The sequence below is a fragment of the Centruroides sculpturatus genome, unplaced genomic scaffold, assembly GCF_000671375.1.
Source record: "Centruroides sculpturatus isolate CEXI.00-Female unplaced genomic scaffold, Cexi_2.0 scaffold534, whole genome shotgun sequence".
NCBI classification, from domain to species: domain Eukaryota; kingdom Metazoa; phylum Arthropoda; class Arachnida; order Scorpiones; family Buthidae; genus Centruroides; species Centruroides sculpturatus.
In genome coordinates this window covers 289,914-308,168 of record NW_019384895.1, presented here as the reverse complement: position 1 = coordinate 308,168, position 18,255 = coordinate 289,914, and the positions used below count along the sequence as shown (strand labels likewise).

The 18,255-nt window shown below is 29.3% G+C and overlaps 1 protein-coding gene across 1 annotated transcript; it reads left to right on the top strand.

The window, feature by feature from the left end:
• Nucleotides 1–287: 287 nt before the first annotated feature.
• LOC111631374 (proteasome subunit alpha type-2-like) lies at nucleotides 288–17,429 on the top strand. The gene is made up of 6 exons (XM_023375604.1): nucleotides 288–406; nucleotides 6,806–6,882; nucleotides 9,961–10,216; nucleotides 13,884–13,965; nucleotides 16,982–17,055; nucleotides 17,128–17,429. Exons 1-6 carry the CDS (start codon nucleotides 366–368, stop codon nucleotides 17,300–17,302), a joined length of 705 nt encoding a protein of 234 aa, XP_023231372.1. The 5' UTR covers nucleotides 288–365; the 3' UTR covers nucleotides 17,303–17,429.
• The last annotated feature ends 826 nt before the right edge of the window (nucleotides 17,430–18,255 follow it).

Genomic DNA, 18,255 nt, shown 5'->3' with positions numbered 1-18,255 from the left:
ACTTAAATTTTTGTACGATAAATTAGAATCTAATTTTGCATAATTGTTTATAAAAATTCATCAATACAAGATTTTGTTTTAAATTTAAATTTCATACGTCGTGGATTCTAAACGTGAAAAAGCAAACAAAAAAGTCTTAACGATTTTCTTAAAACGATACATTATATTATTTTTAAAGTTTTTTATTTTACCTCTTAAATAATAAAATAAAATAAAAATTATAATATTTGATTTAAAAATTAAAATTGAAAATAAATAATTTTTTTAAATTTAAAACGAAAATAAAGTTTCTGTAGGTGGCGTTGTCATCAGCCGATGCCGAGTAAGCTGATTTGAAAGGAAGGAATCGTTTGGAGGAATAAAAAATGTCTTCAGAAAGATATAGTTTTTCTTTGACTACTTTCAGGTAAATAAAGCAAAAGTGTATTTAATAATGTATTTTAATGTAGTGATATCTTTTAATATTATATTTAAAAGCAATTTTTATAAATTTGCTGAATCATTAACAACTTATATTGAATCAGAAGTTTTAAAAATGAACAAATTATTTGCTTTCCGTTGAAGATATATGATATGTATTCGTAATTTACGAACAACAAAGCACGTAGACAATAATTCTATTAAATACAAAATATACGTGGGCTGTTCAAAAAGTTTCGGACCTTTGGTCGGCAAAAATACATTTATTGATTTTGAGGTACAAAACCCTAATCCCCTTCAAAGTAGTCTTCTTGGTAGTGTATACACTTCACCCAGTGTTCCTGCCATTGCTGGAAACACCACTGGAACACGTCTTTTGGAATGGCCATCAGCCGGACCGTCGCATTTCGCATGATGTCTTCTCTCGACTAAAATCGGGTTCCTTTTAGCGGCATTTTCAGCTTGGGAAATAGCCAAAAGTCACACGGAGCCATGTGGGGAGAGTACGGAGTGTGACGAACCACAGGAGTGTTGTGTTTGGCGACGAAAGCCCGAATCAGATGCGCAGGATGCGTTATCACGATGGAGCTGCCAAGTTTTGATCGACCACAGATCCGGTCGTTTCCGTCGCACAGCATCGAAAAGATGATGAAGGACCTCCTGGTAGTACTCCTTTGCGATGATTTGGCCTTGTGGTGCATACTCATGATACACCACCCCATGAGAGTCGAAAAAACTGTCAACATGACCTTGATATTGTTGCGGACCTGCTGCGCTTTTTTGGCCTTGAGGATCGTCCCTGAAAGCCTGCTGAATCTTGCGAATGGTTTACACTTGAGTATCGCCAAGGTTTTTGGCAAAATTTGATGTAATATTGCTGCTTATGTTGTTCAGTTATTTTCCAACTTAGCAGAATCTGACGAGAGCTCACTACATATCCTCACTCATAGGCCGACTGCCAACGACTGACGCTTCCTGCAGGTGGGGAAAAATTCAGGGCTGTGCATGACTGTCCCCTCCACAACTCCATCGAAAGAGGCCTCCCACGCATCATTGGTTTATGCGGAAAAAATAAAAGTCTGATACTTTTTGAACAGACCTCATACAATTGGTTAATTCAAATATAGACCTGTATATTTAATAGAAATTATGGTTAATATTAATAATCACATTAGGTTACAAATTTATTGTAATATTTCATGTAATACCATTACAGAAATTAAAATATTGTGAAAATGCAGCCAGTTTCTTGTTGCAAGATTTAGATATGATTTCATTTGATAGTATTCGTACAACCTGTTCTATGGTCTATGTATGAGACCTAGGTAGAAAGAAGGCAACAAGTGTGAATGTGTGTACCCTCCATGCTTTCTCGTTGAGATCACGTGACAGTAAGATTTTGACTCTGAATGAAGGGTTTCCCAGAACTGTACAAGCAAAAAAGTCAAAAGGAAGCATATCTGTATATGCACCCCTTCACAAGATATTTGCTTCCAAAGATCAGTTTTTCCTGTGTACCGGTATACTGCCTAGTCTCCATGTTCCTGTGTCATTGAGGCTCGCTATTGCTTGCCTTGATCAATGCTCTGCATGTAGTTGTACTCTTCGGTGCCTGCTATCACGTGCACCTCGGCATCCAGGTGGAGGCGAGCCTCTTTTTCTTTTTTTTTTCTTTCTATCTTATTAATATGGAGACTCTAGCCTATTGGCTTTTTCTCCGAATTACTCCACTTGGAATTAGGTAAAGCGGTTGGTGCGGTGAACGAAACGCTCCAAGATTTCAATATGTTGGCGAGGAGAAAGGTCGGTATGAGGCCAGTATATCGGAGTTAAGCCTCAGACTACCTAAAACTATATAACATCAAATATTTCACGAATAGTCGAGTGGGTTATTCAAATCCGGCATAGTTGTGTGGGCTAAGCCTAAACTACGAATAAGTAAAAAATAAAAACAAGATGTTTCAGATTCACTTGTGGCTTCAAGGACTGCTTCCTATTAAACTTTTCACAAATACTACCAGAAGGCAAAAGACCAAATTTTACATCCAAAGAAATCCTTTCATCTAAGCCTAATTCTTTTTATTCACCATGCAATAGCATAACAAGGTTTACAATTGTGCAAATATGCCAGCAGATATACATATCTATAATTTACTTTGAAAAAAATCACGAATAAAAACTTCAGTCTCACACATGGCTTATTGTTAAATTTGGCACTGCTGCAATCACTGCTGAAAGTGCATGCAGAGCAGCACTGCGGTTTTAAAATGGTGGATCTCGGTGCAGCTGTTAAAATGTTTTGTAAATTATTTAATTTAAAACATTTTAAAAGTAATTCATTTTTGTGATGCAAGACTTTGTTTGAGAGGTAAAATTAATGATTTAAATTTAATGTATGCAGCTTCTTTCTGCAGCATAAAGTAGATAGTAAAACATTTTATTTTACAAATGAGTATTTTAAAAGAAAAAGTAGTACAAACAGAATAACAAATCAAGATGATCAAAACCTTACACTTTTATTGTCACATCATATAAGAAATCAACTTCACACATTTCCACTGTGGAGATAGCCATCTTGTTGCAGCAAGAAAAGCTACTGAAATGAGTGCTGCAGATTTAACCTCAAACCAGTGAGACTGCTGCGAAGATCACTGCACATAGTGTTTCAAGAAACTGCGTTTAGCAGCACTTAGTTTAACAACAGCACAACATAAAAACTCCACAGAAAAATAAAGTGCAATAAAATTATACTGCCACACACTTGCAGTAACCAACTCTGTATAATCAAGTGTATCTTGCATAGAGATACTATGCAAATTTAAAATAATTCATAACTTTCATGAACAAGATCTCATACAAGGAGAAGTAAGATGTAGATGAGGTTGTAGGTTTGTAAAATTCCATCAATTTGATTTTTCATTCTTTTAAAATGAAGATTATATGAAAATTGATGGTAAATACATGTATTATTTCAAGTAGAAAAATGGCAATATTACTTTCCTAGCTATTATAACAATATTGTAATTGTGTAACATTTGACTCATTGGCTTTTTGGAATTGCAACATTTTGAGACCCATGAATGCAAAACAGTCAAAAAACTGATATCCGGGATATGTATGTATGTGTTGGCATCTGTTTTTTTTTAATATCTCAGGATGGGAGAAGGTTAAGAAATGAAATTTGGCCTGGTAACTTGTAAGGGACATTAATGCTATTAAAATTTGGTTAAAGGTTGAAGGGGTGAGGAGATAGAGGGGGTTGTGTGTCATATCTTGAGTGTGGTTAGATTTAATGAAAATTTTATTTATTAAATTTACAATTTTTCAAAAAACTTATATCTACTCTCAAGCCTTATGTCTTTTTATAATAATTAATAATATAAAACTTATTTTTTAATGAAATGTCATAACAGATGGTATCACATACAATTTTAACATTGTGCTAATATGTCTTAAACATAAGTATTTTTTACCAAGAAAGTTACATGACTCATTGCTGGATTTTTTTCTTCTGCTTGGCATCATTATTGGGTTATAGGCAATCCAAATACAGTACAAGTAAAAAACTAAAAGGCACCATGGGTTCAGGAACAACCTTTCACAAAGGTTTCTTTATGTCTTTCTTCCTGATTTGACTAGAAAAAAACAGTTTTTTATTTTATTAAAGATTTCTCAACTATCTGCTGAAAGGAATTTATTAAATATATATTTTTTATATAGATTATAAATCAAGTGGACATCTGGCCAAATTCTGTACACAAGTAGATGCTATAAAGGATCCACTTGTGTACAAAGTTTGTCAGCAAATAACCTCATTTTGGGAATATACTTTGCTACATAAGCATTTTTAGTCACTTGTAAAGAAAACATAATTTTAAGTATTGTTTTAAAATACTTTTCCAAATTTTTGAATTTTAAATTTTCATTAATATTTGCAATTCATTCAGCAGTACAGTGAACAACTACTAGGGAATCATATCTCATGATGCTCCGGGACACATGGTTACTTTTGACTTTTTTCTTGTAGGGATGAGGAACAATTCTAACATGATGCCAATGTTATAAAAAAAAGAAAATTTTGCTGGAAAAATGATAATTTGCAGTAATTAATTTTGTTGCAAAATTTCAAATGCCTTAAGTTTTTATTATGTTATAGTAGATATAGTAAGTTTCAGTAATATGAAATTTCTCTGATATGCACTTTATTTTACAATATCAATATTTTGATATTTATAACAAAATAATAATATGAAGTTAGAAGTATTCAAATACTTAAGATTTATTATGTAGCTGTTCAAAACAAATTCAGATAGCTTGAAAGCTATCTGAATTTGTTTTGAAATAAGAGACATTTAATTGTGAAATAAAAGAAAATTGAAATTGATTTCCATTCAGAAAAAAAAAATTGAATATTCTTATCAATACGAAATATATTTGATGGTAGTTTTCTAAAACAGTTTTTTCAGATAAACAAATAGCTGAAGAAACTGTTGCAAAATACAATATATATTAAATTCTGAGAAGTGTTTGTTTTATGGTTTTTTAAACATAGTTTCAAAATTGTAAAAATGTATCATATGTCTTTCAGTTATAATAGAATGCTCATTTTACATTTATAATAAATTTGTTTTATAAATAAACTACAGAATTATGATGTAAAATATTAATATCAATTCTGCAACTCAAAAATTCTCTTACTTTTGCATAACTATAATAAAAGCAAAGACAAGAAAAGAAAACAGCAGATTTTTGGGTCGCAATTTGAAAAAATTGTACAGCCATAAATTGCCACTGTTGTCTTTCTGTAATCTCGAGACTGGAGTTAGATGAAAGACAAGACCAGATATGGAAACCTTAGGGGCAGGAGGCCCTAAATAACTATATGCAAACCAGGGACCATATTCTGGTCACTTATCTCTCGTTTCTTCTTTCACCGACGAATGACATCAAAGCAAGAGACGAAATTCGTCTCTTATACCCAGTGGCGATTCTGGTCGTTCGTAACAATCTTGTCTTTGTTGTTGACGTCACGATTCTATTCGGTTGATTATACATGTTCGGGTTATCTGCACACGCAATGCAGTATAGGATTTTAACCAATAAAATTGAAAATTTTTCGAAAATGTGGAGTATGTAATCATAAATCACGTGGAAAAGAAAGCACATAATTTCGACAAAGTTATGTTTTTTTTTTTTTTTTTTTTTTTTTTTTTTTTTTTTTTTTTTTTTTTTTTTTTTTTTTTTTTTTTTTTTTTTTTTTTTTTTTTTTTTTTTTTTTTTTTTTTTTTTTTTTTTTTTTTTTTTTTTTTTTTTTTTTTTTTTTTTTTTTTTTTTTTTTTTTTTTTTTTTTTTTTTTTTTTTTTTTTTTTTTTTTTTTTTTTTTTTTTTTTTTTTTTTTTTTTTTTTTTTTTTTTTTTTTTTTTTTTTTTTTTTTTTTTTTTTTTTTTTTTTTTTTGTTTTATAAAGTTTTTAGATTGTAATGTCAATTGTCTCTTAACAAATAAAAATTTTAATAACCTAAGTTAGAAAAGTGTGCATACTTAGATATTTTTTGAAATATTACCATCTAATTCTTAACTATCTAAGATTAACATCATATTCGATAGTTCAGTAATTGATGTAGGATAATTAAAAAAAAAAAAAAAAAACGGAATCAGTGACGTTTCCGAGTAGGCACTGGAAAAAGATCAGAAGCATTTTCTCTCTGGAAATATTCTTTCCCAAGTAGAGAACATTCTCTAATACGATTGTACAGCACGAGTAGCATCAAGTCATCCATATTGGATATAATGAAATCGAGGTGAAAGACGATTGACCAGTCGAAAGATAACTACCCGCTCGTCTCTGACAAACGAGAGAAGCGAAGAGAGAAAAAGTTGTCCAGAATCGTGTTTAGAGAGATGCAATGATCTCTCGAGACGTAAGCAAATGATTAGCCAATCAGTGAATGGCTTGTGAGAGAAGAGAGACGATGACCAGAATACAGCCCCTGAAGTCACGTTATTTCAATTCAAAACTTCCCCTGAAAGCTGTTTATAGATGACTGGCACAACTCAATTTCTAACAGAAAAGTATGATGTACAGGGGCAAGACACTATTAATTTGAAGGTGGAGAGCATATATTTTAAATTAAATAAATTAAAAATATGATTAAAAATTACAGCTCAGCATTGTGACGATGTCACAATAAATAATTGCTCATTTCAGTATAGTACTCAATTGAGAAATATATAAAAATTTAAAAATACTAGTTAAATTTTTATTTGCATTCATACTAATTAAATTATTTAGTTTTCATAAATTTCTATACTTTCAAATTACTTATAATTAGATATACAGTTTTAACATTAGTTTTGTATACTAACAATAATTAATCATTTTTCAGTCCTTCAGGAAAATTAGTGCAAATTGAATATGCCTTAGCAGCAGTTGCAGCTGGAGCACCTTCTGTGGGAATTAAAGGTAAATTCAACTCAACACTAAAAATAATTCTGATTTTATTCTAATAAGTCTTAAAATAACTCAAGTTTTGTATGAAAATCAAATTTTATTGTTGATAGCATCATGTTATATACTATCAAATCTTTAAGCTAGAATTTCATTTTTAAGTCATACAATTGGATAAATATAGGACTTATCATACTTAGTTTTGCTGTCTAAAAGAACAGCAAAACTAATCACATAGAATTGTCATTGCAGAATGCATTTCAGATCAAGACTTCTCTTCAGCTACTGACAATCTGTTAAAATACTTATCCTGAGTAAAGTCACATGAAAATTAAATAAATTTAGTATAATATTAACATATGAAAAAGTAATGAAGAAAAATTTGTTCTAAATTTATAAAATTGTGTGATTTAAGAAGTACAACAATCATTTAGGACAAGAAGCTTTAAGCTTCTTGTATGGTATTATTAAATAAACAAAATTAGATTAAATAAGAAAAGAATGATTAGCAAGCATTTGATAATTCTTAATCTTAAGTTAGAGTTTCAGTTTTAATTAAAAATGAAACTCTAACTTAAGATTTGATTTCAAAATTTAGTACAGTAATACTCCGAACTTACTCAATAGGTGGGATCGAGCGGTAACTGCGTAAGTCGAATTCGTGTAAGTTGAGGTATAGTTTCGCATATAAATACATACAAATAATTTTTAATTGGGACCAGAGACTAAAGAAAACAATAATTTAGAAAAAAAATGTTTAATAAAATCTTAGATAATACATATGTATAACAAATTAGGCCTATATTATTTTACAGTTTTTCACATTTACTTGATTATCACGCCATAATTTTAACATTGTTTCCATCTCAGCGATAATTCCGTGACATTTACGAATGATGCTTGAATTTAAAGATTGAGCATTTTTCACAGCTTAAGAATTTTTTCTTTGCCTTTTATAATTGTTCTGACCGACAATTCTGGTAGATCAAACTTCTTTGCCAATTCACAAATTTTCATTTTTGTATCGAAGTCTTTAATAATGGGTATGTTCGTAAAGTTAAACGCGTTAGTAACGAATCATTCGAAAAGTCTAACGAAATAGGAATAACGATGATGTCATTCTCGTTTAACTCGTTCGACTTTACGAGCATACCCAATGTTAACTTTACATTCCAAAGATAAAGTTTTTCTTTTCTTGTTTGATGCAGAAGAATTAGTTCTACTTCGTTTGGATGACATAGTAGCGTCTTTCAAGTCTCCGAAGATATAACAAACACAAAATAAATTGTAGCTATGTGTCAATTCCGTGCGACACATCCAAACATGTAAGCTGAACAATAGTGTGGGGGAAGTGAGTAATCAAGGGTTGCTTGGTGCTCAAACAAAAGACGAATCGATGAGATTTGAAAATCGCATAACTCCGCGTAAGTTGAGGTATTACTGTATTTGAATAATGTTGTTATGCTTAACATCAATAAATGGTTTTCATGCATTTTGTCTAGAGTTAAGAATTGTTAAATGCTTGCTAATCATTCTTTTCTTATTTAATCTAATTTTGTCTATTTAATAATACCATAATGTTTTAATTAATTTTTTGTTTTGATTTTCATTATAATTAAAAAAATTTAGCTAATAATAATTTTTTATTTTATTAATTTATAACTTAATAAAATAAAATTGAAGACAGTCTGCCCAAAAAGGACCACCATTTATTATTTCTGTGTTGCAGAATTATTCTTGAACAATTATTCCCACTGTCGTTCATCTGTGTCTGTCCTTCCTTAATTTCAAGAACAAAGTTAGTTAGATAAAAGTCAAGACCAGATATGCAAAGATTAAGGGCAGGAGGCCCTGATTAACTATATATGACATTTTTTATGTTGATTTGAAACTGTGTTTTGCAAATATATTGGACTTCGAACTCACATTTGAGTTATGAATAAACACTTGGCTTTATTTCCATCATTTTTAGTTGATATGTGACAACAGCACATTTTAGGCATAAAGCCCCTCATCAGTCAACATATCCATTTTTAATCTGTTATACATACAAGGTCTTAATTGGCGCACACAACTTATTTTACAATAAGTGGAGTAATTTCATTAAAATTTGTTATAAATGATCTTTTATGTATTTGACAGTATCCAGGAGTCTTAGACATAATCACATACACATCTCAAAATACAATTTTTTACATTAAAAATTGTCTAGTTCTATTTTTTACATTTAAAATTGTTTATTTCTATTTTTTTACATTAAAAATTGTCTATTTCTATTTTGAGATGTGTGTGTGATTTACATATATGTGATAGACAATTTTTTACATTAAAAATTGTCTACTTCTATTTTGAATTGTGTATGTGATTTACATATATGTGATAGACAATTTTTTACATTAAAAATTGTCTACTTCTATTTTGAATTGTGTATGTGATTTACATATATGTGATAGACAATTTTTTACATTAAAAATTGTCTATTTCTATTTTGAGATGTGTATGTGATTATGTCTAAGACTCCTGGATTAAAAATGATTAAAAATGGATATGTTGACTGCTGAGGGGCTTTATGCCCAAAACGTGCTGTTGTCACGTATCAACTAAAAATGATGGAATTAAAGCCAAGTGTTTATTTATAACTCAAATGTGAGTTCAAAGTCCAATATATATGACATTCCTATTTGCATCAGAAGTCATGTTATTTCAATTCAATAATTTTTTCTAAAAGTAGTTACTTAGATAACCAGCAAAACTCTATTGCTAACAAGAAAAGTATGGTGTACAAGGGCAAGACACTAATAATTTGAGGTGGAGAGCATATATTTTAAATTAAGCTAATTAAAAATATTATTAAGCGAACAACAATAATAAAAAAAAACTTCAAATATTAAATGAGCAATTATTGTGACGATGTCACAATAAATAATTGCTCGTTTAATATTTGAAGTATTTTATATGATGTGATTGAAATTATTTCTTCACAAAAAGAAATAAATTTCTTATATTTTCATTTAGTTCATTAATTATAACTATAGTATAAAATAATTAAAAGAGAATTTTTTTGATAAATATATATTAAAATTTTTCTTGCAGCTGCTAATGGAGTTGTGTTAGCTACTGAAAAAAAGCATAAATCTGTTTTATATGAAGAACACAGTATTTATAAAATTGAAATGGTAACTAATCATATTGGCATGGTCTACAGTGGAATGGGACCTGACTACAGAGTATTAGTTACACAAGCTAGGAAGATTGCCCAACAATATTTGATGATGTATGATGAACCAATACCTACAGCTCAATTAGTTCAAAAAGTTGCTTATATTATGCAAGAATATACACAATCAGGGTAAAAAATTATTTATCTATTGATGTAAAATTAATAAATTTAGATTTTATTGATATAATAAAATACAGTCAAACTTGCTTTAAGAACAAATTTTGAACTCATTTTTGTCCTGGTTGCCACAAGCTACTCAGCAGAGTCAGCCATAGATGGTCAACTTTCTATATTTCCTATGTTAAAGAAAGTTGACAGCTCAACCAATCAACAACAGGACTACTGATTCAGAAATTAGTGGCACATCAACTGTCTCATGTCACAATACAAATCAACAATGACATTGCTATTTAAATTAATAAAAACGACATTAATTGACATTCAGGTAATATAAATGGCATTCAAGAATTAGTGTTTAAATATGCTTAAGCTAAATTAAATGACAAAAGTTTAATATAATATAATATATATTATAATAATAATAATTTATTTATTAATACTAGGTAGCCAAGTAATTAAAGCTAAAAATAATAATTAAAACTGGCCTTTACATTAAAAATAAAATTAAAATTGAAATCAAATGAATCAAAACATAATATTTGAGAATGTGGGGATAAAATACTTGTTATTTTTTTCTTGCAGCTGCTAATGGAGTTGTGCTAGCTATTGAAAAAAAGCATAAATCAGGTTAATTTGGTTATATTTCAAACAGGCAGTCAGAGTTTCGGTTGGCAGTGAGGGAGCATTCTGCTTTTAATATATATACAGAATAAATAGAGATAAAATAATAATATATATATAAAATTATATTGCCTTTATAGGCATTTTTATGCATGAAATACAACTTTAAAAAATGTTTTGTATTGAGAGTTGGGAATGGATTAATCCATTTTATATTGTTTCTTATAAGAAAATTTGTTTCAGTTTTTAGAACAAATCAATTTTTGAACAACTTTTAGGAACAAATTAAGTTCAAAACCCAAGGTTTGACTGGAAGAACAGAAAGTTCACTGAGTTCAGCATTATAAGTACATTTTTATCACAAGTACTTTCAACAAATTTATAATTGTTGTCATCAGGCAAATAAATGTTTTAACCACTCAGCAGTGGCAACGACTATAGTCGTCCCTCACCACTGCCACAAATTCTTTTGGGTGGTATCGCCAAAAACTAGTCTAAAACTACCACGAAAAAATTCACATAAAAAATAAATTATGTAACAATAAAAAAAGACAGTTATTTCCAAAGGCATAACTGTTTTGGAAAAAACAGTTATGCCTTTTCTAGGCATAACTGTTTTTTCCAAAACAGTAATGAGAAAAATACTTTAAAAATTTCCCACGTTTATTCTCCATTACTGGGGGTAGAATCATACCCAACTAGTCTGCCGTTGAGAGGTTAAAATAACATACAGACCAACGACGATGATTATAAATTCGTCAGAAGTACTTGCGATAAAAAAGTACTTATAACGCTGAACTCAGTGAACTTTCTATACAATATTTGGCATGAGTAGCAATCTATAGTACACTAAGATTTGACTGTATTCTGACTAACATTAGTTTGAAATTCAATCACTGACAGCATTTCCATTCACACACACACTTATTTTATCAATGCCAAATTGAAATTGATGAAACTATATACTAATATCATATAATGATTATTGTAATTTTTAGGATTTTAAAATTTATTTAGTTGTGTGTGTTAATATGAGGGTATTAGATCTTAAAAGATTAAATACTGTAAGGTCTCTTTTTATGCAGATTATTTTTATGCAATTTTGAAGTTGTGCTGTTTGTATTTCATCCAAAAATTTCTTGGACAAGCATACATATAGGCTTGTTTAGGAAGCCCGCGTATAGACAGTCTCCAAAAATCGTGAAACGCTCAAAGCTCACTCCATTTGTTCGACTGACATATAACGTTTATGGATGTAAAGGACAGCTAGGTCTACCTTAATCGATTTAGTTCCTAGCAATTTTTGATATAAATGTAATTAAACAGAAAAAATACTTAAAACTAAAAAAAACGAAAGAAATGTGTTAATTTTGAAGAAAAAACTTCAAAGTTTAATTAACTTCCTTTGTCTTGCCCTTCTGTGAAATTTAACCGATGAGTCATTGTTTACACATCTGGATGACCTTGAACACAGCTGGAGTTGGATTTCCCCGGGCATTCTCATAGACATCGCAGGAGGACAAGGGTTTAAAGTAGGGTGAACACTAGCTGGCCGTATATTTTTAAATATTTTTAAAAAATTTGGAGACTTAAAAAATATTCCAAAAATTCAAAAAAAGTTTCAAAGCCTTAAGCACCGTGTTTTATGTAACGCTACGTAACCTGCCCGAGTTCACTCGGGGCAGGAACTAAAGGGGTTTTAATTAACTCTTCACATCCAGATGTCAGTGATTTGTTTTTTGAGTGAGCTTTTGCAATTCGGTGATTCCCCTTGTATTACTTTTCAATAAAATAAACTGAATTAAGTTTGAATACAAGTTTATTTTAAGCTTTTATATGAATTTCTTTCAGACACTCGAAGTAATTTATTAAGCAGCCTATTTCTTTTAATTTCTGCAAACTTTTTTATGCGGTTTTAAGTTAATTTTAACTCGTTGTTTTGGTTTTATGCGATTTTAGAAAATTACGGAATGTATCCCTACTTTTTCAAGGCAAGTAAAGTCTTTTTTTATGCGAATTTTCTATATGCGCTTTTCTGTAGAATATATCCACCGCATAAAACGAGACCTTACAGTACAGAGTATCAATAACATCTTGTGGCCATTTAAAATTTTTACATATCTATGAATTGTTTTGTTTTCTAAATCAGTTTGATATTTATAATTTCCAATAACATCTCAAAAGCACACTAAATAATACTTTTGCAGATATTTCAAAAATTAAGAAATTTAACCTATCCTATGTTGAAATTTTTCTCTGTTGCATGTGGCCACCATGTTGAATTTTTGTCAATGTTAATGAACTTTTTTTTTTAAATAATAATTGTGGCGTTAAAATTATTTTTTTTATTTTTCACAAACAAAATAGACATATTAATAAATATAAAAACAAAATAAATTATATTTCCAAAGTTTGTTTTATTATGAAAATTATGACAGTGACATCTAGTATCAAAAATGTTCTGATGCAGAAACAAATATGTTTGGGGTCAACCGGTCAGGTTAAATGAGGTCAACACGAAAATATTCAGGAACAACACAGGACAGGTTAAAAGTTATCATAGATTATATTCTTCTAGCATATCACAGACACTGGAGCAGAGGTTCACAATCAGTTTTATTTACTAATTCTGTTCCATACAGATACAAAATAAGAAATTAATATAGGAATTATATAGGAATTACTGTATTTTATAGCATATAAAATGCTTTCATTTTATTTTTATTGTAGTGTATAGAAGTGGATTTAGTGTTTTGTATTATTACCAATGCTACAGATATATTTTATTCACTCCTATTATTTTCTCCATGACTATAATGAGTTTTAATTACAAATCCATAAACAAAATCTTCTGCTCTCATCTTCTGATGTAAATTTGCTAAGCCAAACTTTTTTGCTTCAATTGCTTATTAGAAGCCAAGATTGTTGAAATTATTTATAATCTTGGTAAACACTGAATAAAAGATGACAAATTTATTAAACTTACTTATTTCACTCAGATAGTATTTAATTTAATAACTTTTGTAATTACTAATTTTCTATTTTATTGTTTCAGTGGTGTAAGACCCTTTGGTGTTTCTCTATTAGTAGCAGGCTGGGATGATACAAAACCATTCTTATTTCAATGTGATCCATCGGTAAGTTTTCTTATTTCATAATATTATAATGTTTTATAATAAAAAAAATATATCATGTTGATTGTAATAATTAAAAATATTTTAAAATTTAGTTATTCATTATTTACTTATGATTTTGTCATATACAAAAATTATAATGAAATACCTACTATCTATTGGTGTTAACCCCTTTTTGTCCACTTTTTTTAAAAAAATTTTTAAACAAAAAAATACTTAAAACTGAAAAAAAAACGAAAGAAATGCGTTAATTTTGGTTAAAAAGCTTCATCATTTAAGTTAGTTTGTCTTGCCTTTCTGTGAAATTTAACACCGATGAGTTATTGTTTACCCATCTGGATGACCTTGAACACAGCTGGAATCGGATTTCCCGAGACATTCTCATAGATGTCGCGGGAGGACAAGGGTTTAAAGTGGGTGAATTCGAAATTCGCGTATATTTTTAAATAATTTGGAGACTTAAAAAACATTCCAAAAATTCAAAAAAAATAATTTCAAAAGTGACCTTAACGACCGTTTTTTACGTAACACTATAAAACTTGCTCGAGTCACACTCAAGCGCGGCTCAGAAGGGGATTTATATAAATTATTAATTAATTAATTAATTTAATTTAACAATTTGTATTATAATGTCAACACAGACACTTTCAACATTTTATCAATGGCGTTTTTAGGCAAAGAATGTAACTTTGTAACATTATGCTAAATTAAAAAAAAAAGCAATGTTAAATGTTCAAAATGGAATACAAATTTTCTAAGTTAAACTAATATAAGCATGAGAATGGTGTGTGCAAAGAGGTAAATTGGTATATTTCATACTAATTTATCTCTTTAAATAACAAAAATTACAATAAAAACAAAAATTTATAAAAACTATAAAAATTAGATGGGAAATCCAAGAATTTGAATATCATTTTATAAAAATTTGAGTGTTTAACATTTATTTTGCTGTGGTATTACCTATTTGCCATGATTCTAAATTTACTAATGGCTTGTAAATTTTTATCTTTTATTTTATCTAATTTTTATTATTATTTCATACTAATTTACAGTACAGTAATACCCCGAACTTACGCGATAGGTGGGACCGAGCAATAACTGCGTAAGTCGAATTCGCATAAGTCGGTATAATTTCTCAATGTGTGTAAAATCCAAGTCGGGTGTATGTAAGCTAATAAATGTTCTCGTTAATCTTATATCGTCTTTTGATTCGTTCATTGTTACAAGAAATCACCACATAGAGTCTCTGAAGGCTCCGTAGATATAACAAACGCAGAAATAAATAACACAAAATAAATCGTAGCTATGTGTCGATTCCGCGCAACACGTCCGAACATGTAAGCTGAACAATAGTGTGGGGGAATGAATAATCCAGAGTTGCGTGGCGCTCAAACAAAAGACGAATCGACGAGATTTGAAAATCCCGTAACTCCGGGTTCGCATAAGTCCAGGTATTACTGTATCTCTATGTGCATACCATTCTCATGCCTATGTTAGTTTAAGTTTAACTTAGAAAATTTGAAGTCCATTTTCGAATACTTAATGTTGCTTTTTTTAAAACTTATCATATTTCAATTTTATGTTCTTTGTATGAAGATTACATTTATGAGATGTTGAAAGTGCTTGCATTGATGTTATAATAAAAGCTGTTTAATGCTGAGAGACAATAATTATTTCTTGTTTTAATGGATATTTTGGTACGGTAATCTAATCATTTTTATAATTGATATATCTGTAATAAAGGGTGGGTGGAATGTATATAGCATTGAGAAATTGCTCTAACTTCTATATTTCTAATGCAAAGATGTTGAAAATTATTTGATATGTACTTTATTAAATGAAAGTATGGATGCATACCTTAAAATTCAATGTCAGCACCATTGTCATCCACCGGCACACATTCTTTGATTATGATTTGGATGGACGGCTATATCTCTGTGTCTGCAACCAAAACTGTGGTCAATTTTTGATTATTTCTGGACAGATTGACATGACATCTTTTACCATATGCCACTATCTCTATACAACCACCACTGATTTCCATACCTCAGTATGTAACAATTTGTGCTCACAAACAGACAAGTGGTGAGCTATCTTTTTTGCCACTGTGCATGCTGCCTATCTTGGTCACTGCCTACTACCAATACAGGAATTATAAAATTCCATTGATTGATGTATATGCATGCATAATTTAATTTCATTATTATTACAAAAATTATAGCAATTTCTCAATGTCTAGTTAGTTTTCACCTACCCTATCCTATACATTTAAAATTCAAAATTAAATTCTTACTCCATAATGCCATTGAAGTTCTTTCTGCAGTTACACATTTTTACCATCATTCATACTGTTTATCAATTAGATGTTTTGACATCTAATTTATAAGCAGTATGAATACTGGTTAATTTCATTGAGTTATAACAATGTTTTTTAAATTACAAGATTTTCTTAATAAAGAATAATCAATGGTAAGATACAAGAAATCTTACCATTGATTATTCTTTATTAAAGTTTTTAATGTACATACTGATATTATATGTGTGATAAATTATTATTAATTGATCACAGATGTGAATTATCATGAAGCAATATGAAACTCCTGGATTGGATCACCAAAGACATTCAGAGACAGAACTTCTACCATAAATATAATAAACAAGCCAAATTTTTATAGCCTTTATAATCTTCAAAATCTAGATTGTTTTGGGCTATAATTAGGATAATGTTTTAAATTCAGAATTCCTAATTATTGGGCAGCTATTTTGTGCTAAGATTAACTTTCTTATCTTTATGCCAAATTTCATAATTTAATTAACTAAAAAATTTGTTTCATTATAGTCTAAAAAAAATTCAGCTTTTAGATATGTTTGTTATCTGCCACATTTATTGGGAGCTAATTGTATACAGAATAAAGCATGATCAATGTTTAATTTTAAAAATGTATACAAAAACAACAATAATAATAATTTTACTATTATTGTCATTTTTGATTTTACAATTCCAAATATTTTATTTTAGGGTGCCTATTTTGCTTGGAAAGCAACAGCTATGGGAAAAAATCATGTTAATGGAAAAACATTTTTAGAAAAAAGGTAAAATTATATAAATCAAGATTAGTTAAGTTTTAAATTAACACAGTTTCTGGTTTTAATTACAAAATTCAGATATAATGAAGAATTAGAACTGGAGGATGCTGTACACACCGCCATTCTGACACTTAAAGAAGGATTTGAAGGTCAAATGACAGCAGATAACATCGAAATTGGAATTTGCAATGAGAACGGTTTTAGGAGGTTGCAGACATCAGAAGTGAGAGATTACTTGGCCAACATTGGTTAAAATTTGGTTAATGACTCAAAAGGAGAAAATCAGTGATCACTGTTGATAGTTTTTTTTTTATTTTAATAATAAAATTTTCTTTATTTTAAAATATACTGAATTTAAACTCTAAAAATTTATTAAAATTTCAATAAAATGTTTTGGAATAATTATAATAATAATGTATTCATTTAGATTATACAAAACAATAAGAAAACTATATCTTTTTAATATTTGAATTTATTTGAAATTAAAAGAATCAGAAAAATTTGAAAAATATATTTAAAAATAAGTAGTTCTATTATTTTCTTTACTAAATTATAAATTGATGATTGAAAAGACATAAATAAAATTTGTTTTTTCACTTTTAAATATTATCGAAAAAGCTGTTTTATATAACATTATGGGTACTAAGAGGGCCATTTATTTGTTTTATCACGAATTTGTTATATAAAACAGCTTTTTCGATAGTGTTTAAAAGTGGAAAAACAAATTCGTTTATCATGAATTGAATTTGTTCGCCATTTATTCGTGTTTATCTTGAATTTTGCCAGGCTCAGTCTCAGGTTCTTTTCAGTTTCCATTTATTTTCAAAATGATTTGTATTTAAATTCGAAAGTGCAGGCGACAACAGAAGTAAATTGGTGTCAACTGTCAATGGCCGGAAATAACGTCACATCATCCTATCTGACGAAGAGAACTCTAGATACTGTCAGTCGAACGTAAAAGTTAAATTACAGTTGTGGTTTCTATTTCGATAAATAATGTCTCTAATCGCAATATATAACGCTCGTTGATAGTAACGATTTTCGATATTCATTTTAGGAAGATATCTGAAAATATGAAAGGAAATTTTTTAAAAATCCAGCAACGAGTTGTTTAATTAACTCCAAAGACCGCCAGTGCCCGAGTGGATAATGTTTAGTATATGCAATGGTTTCCGAAACGGAAATTTCCCGAACTATATCGCCATT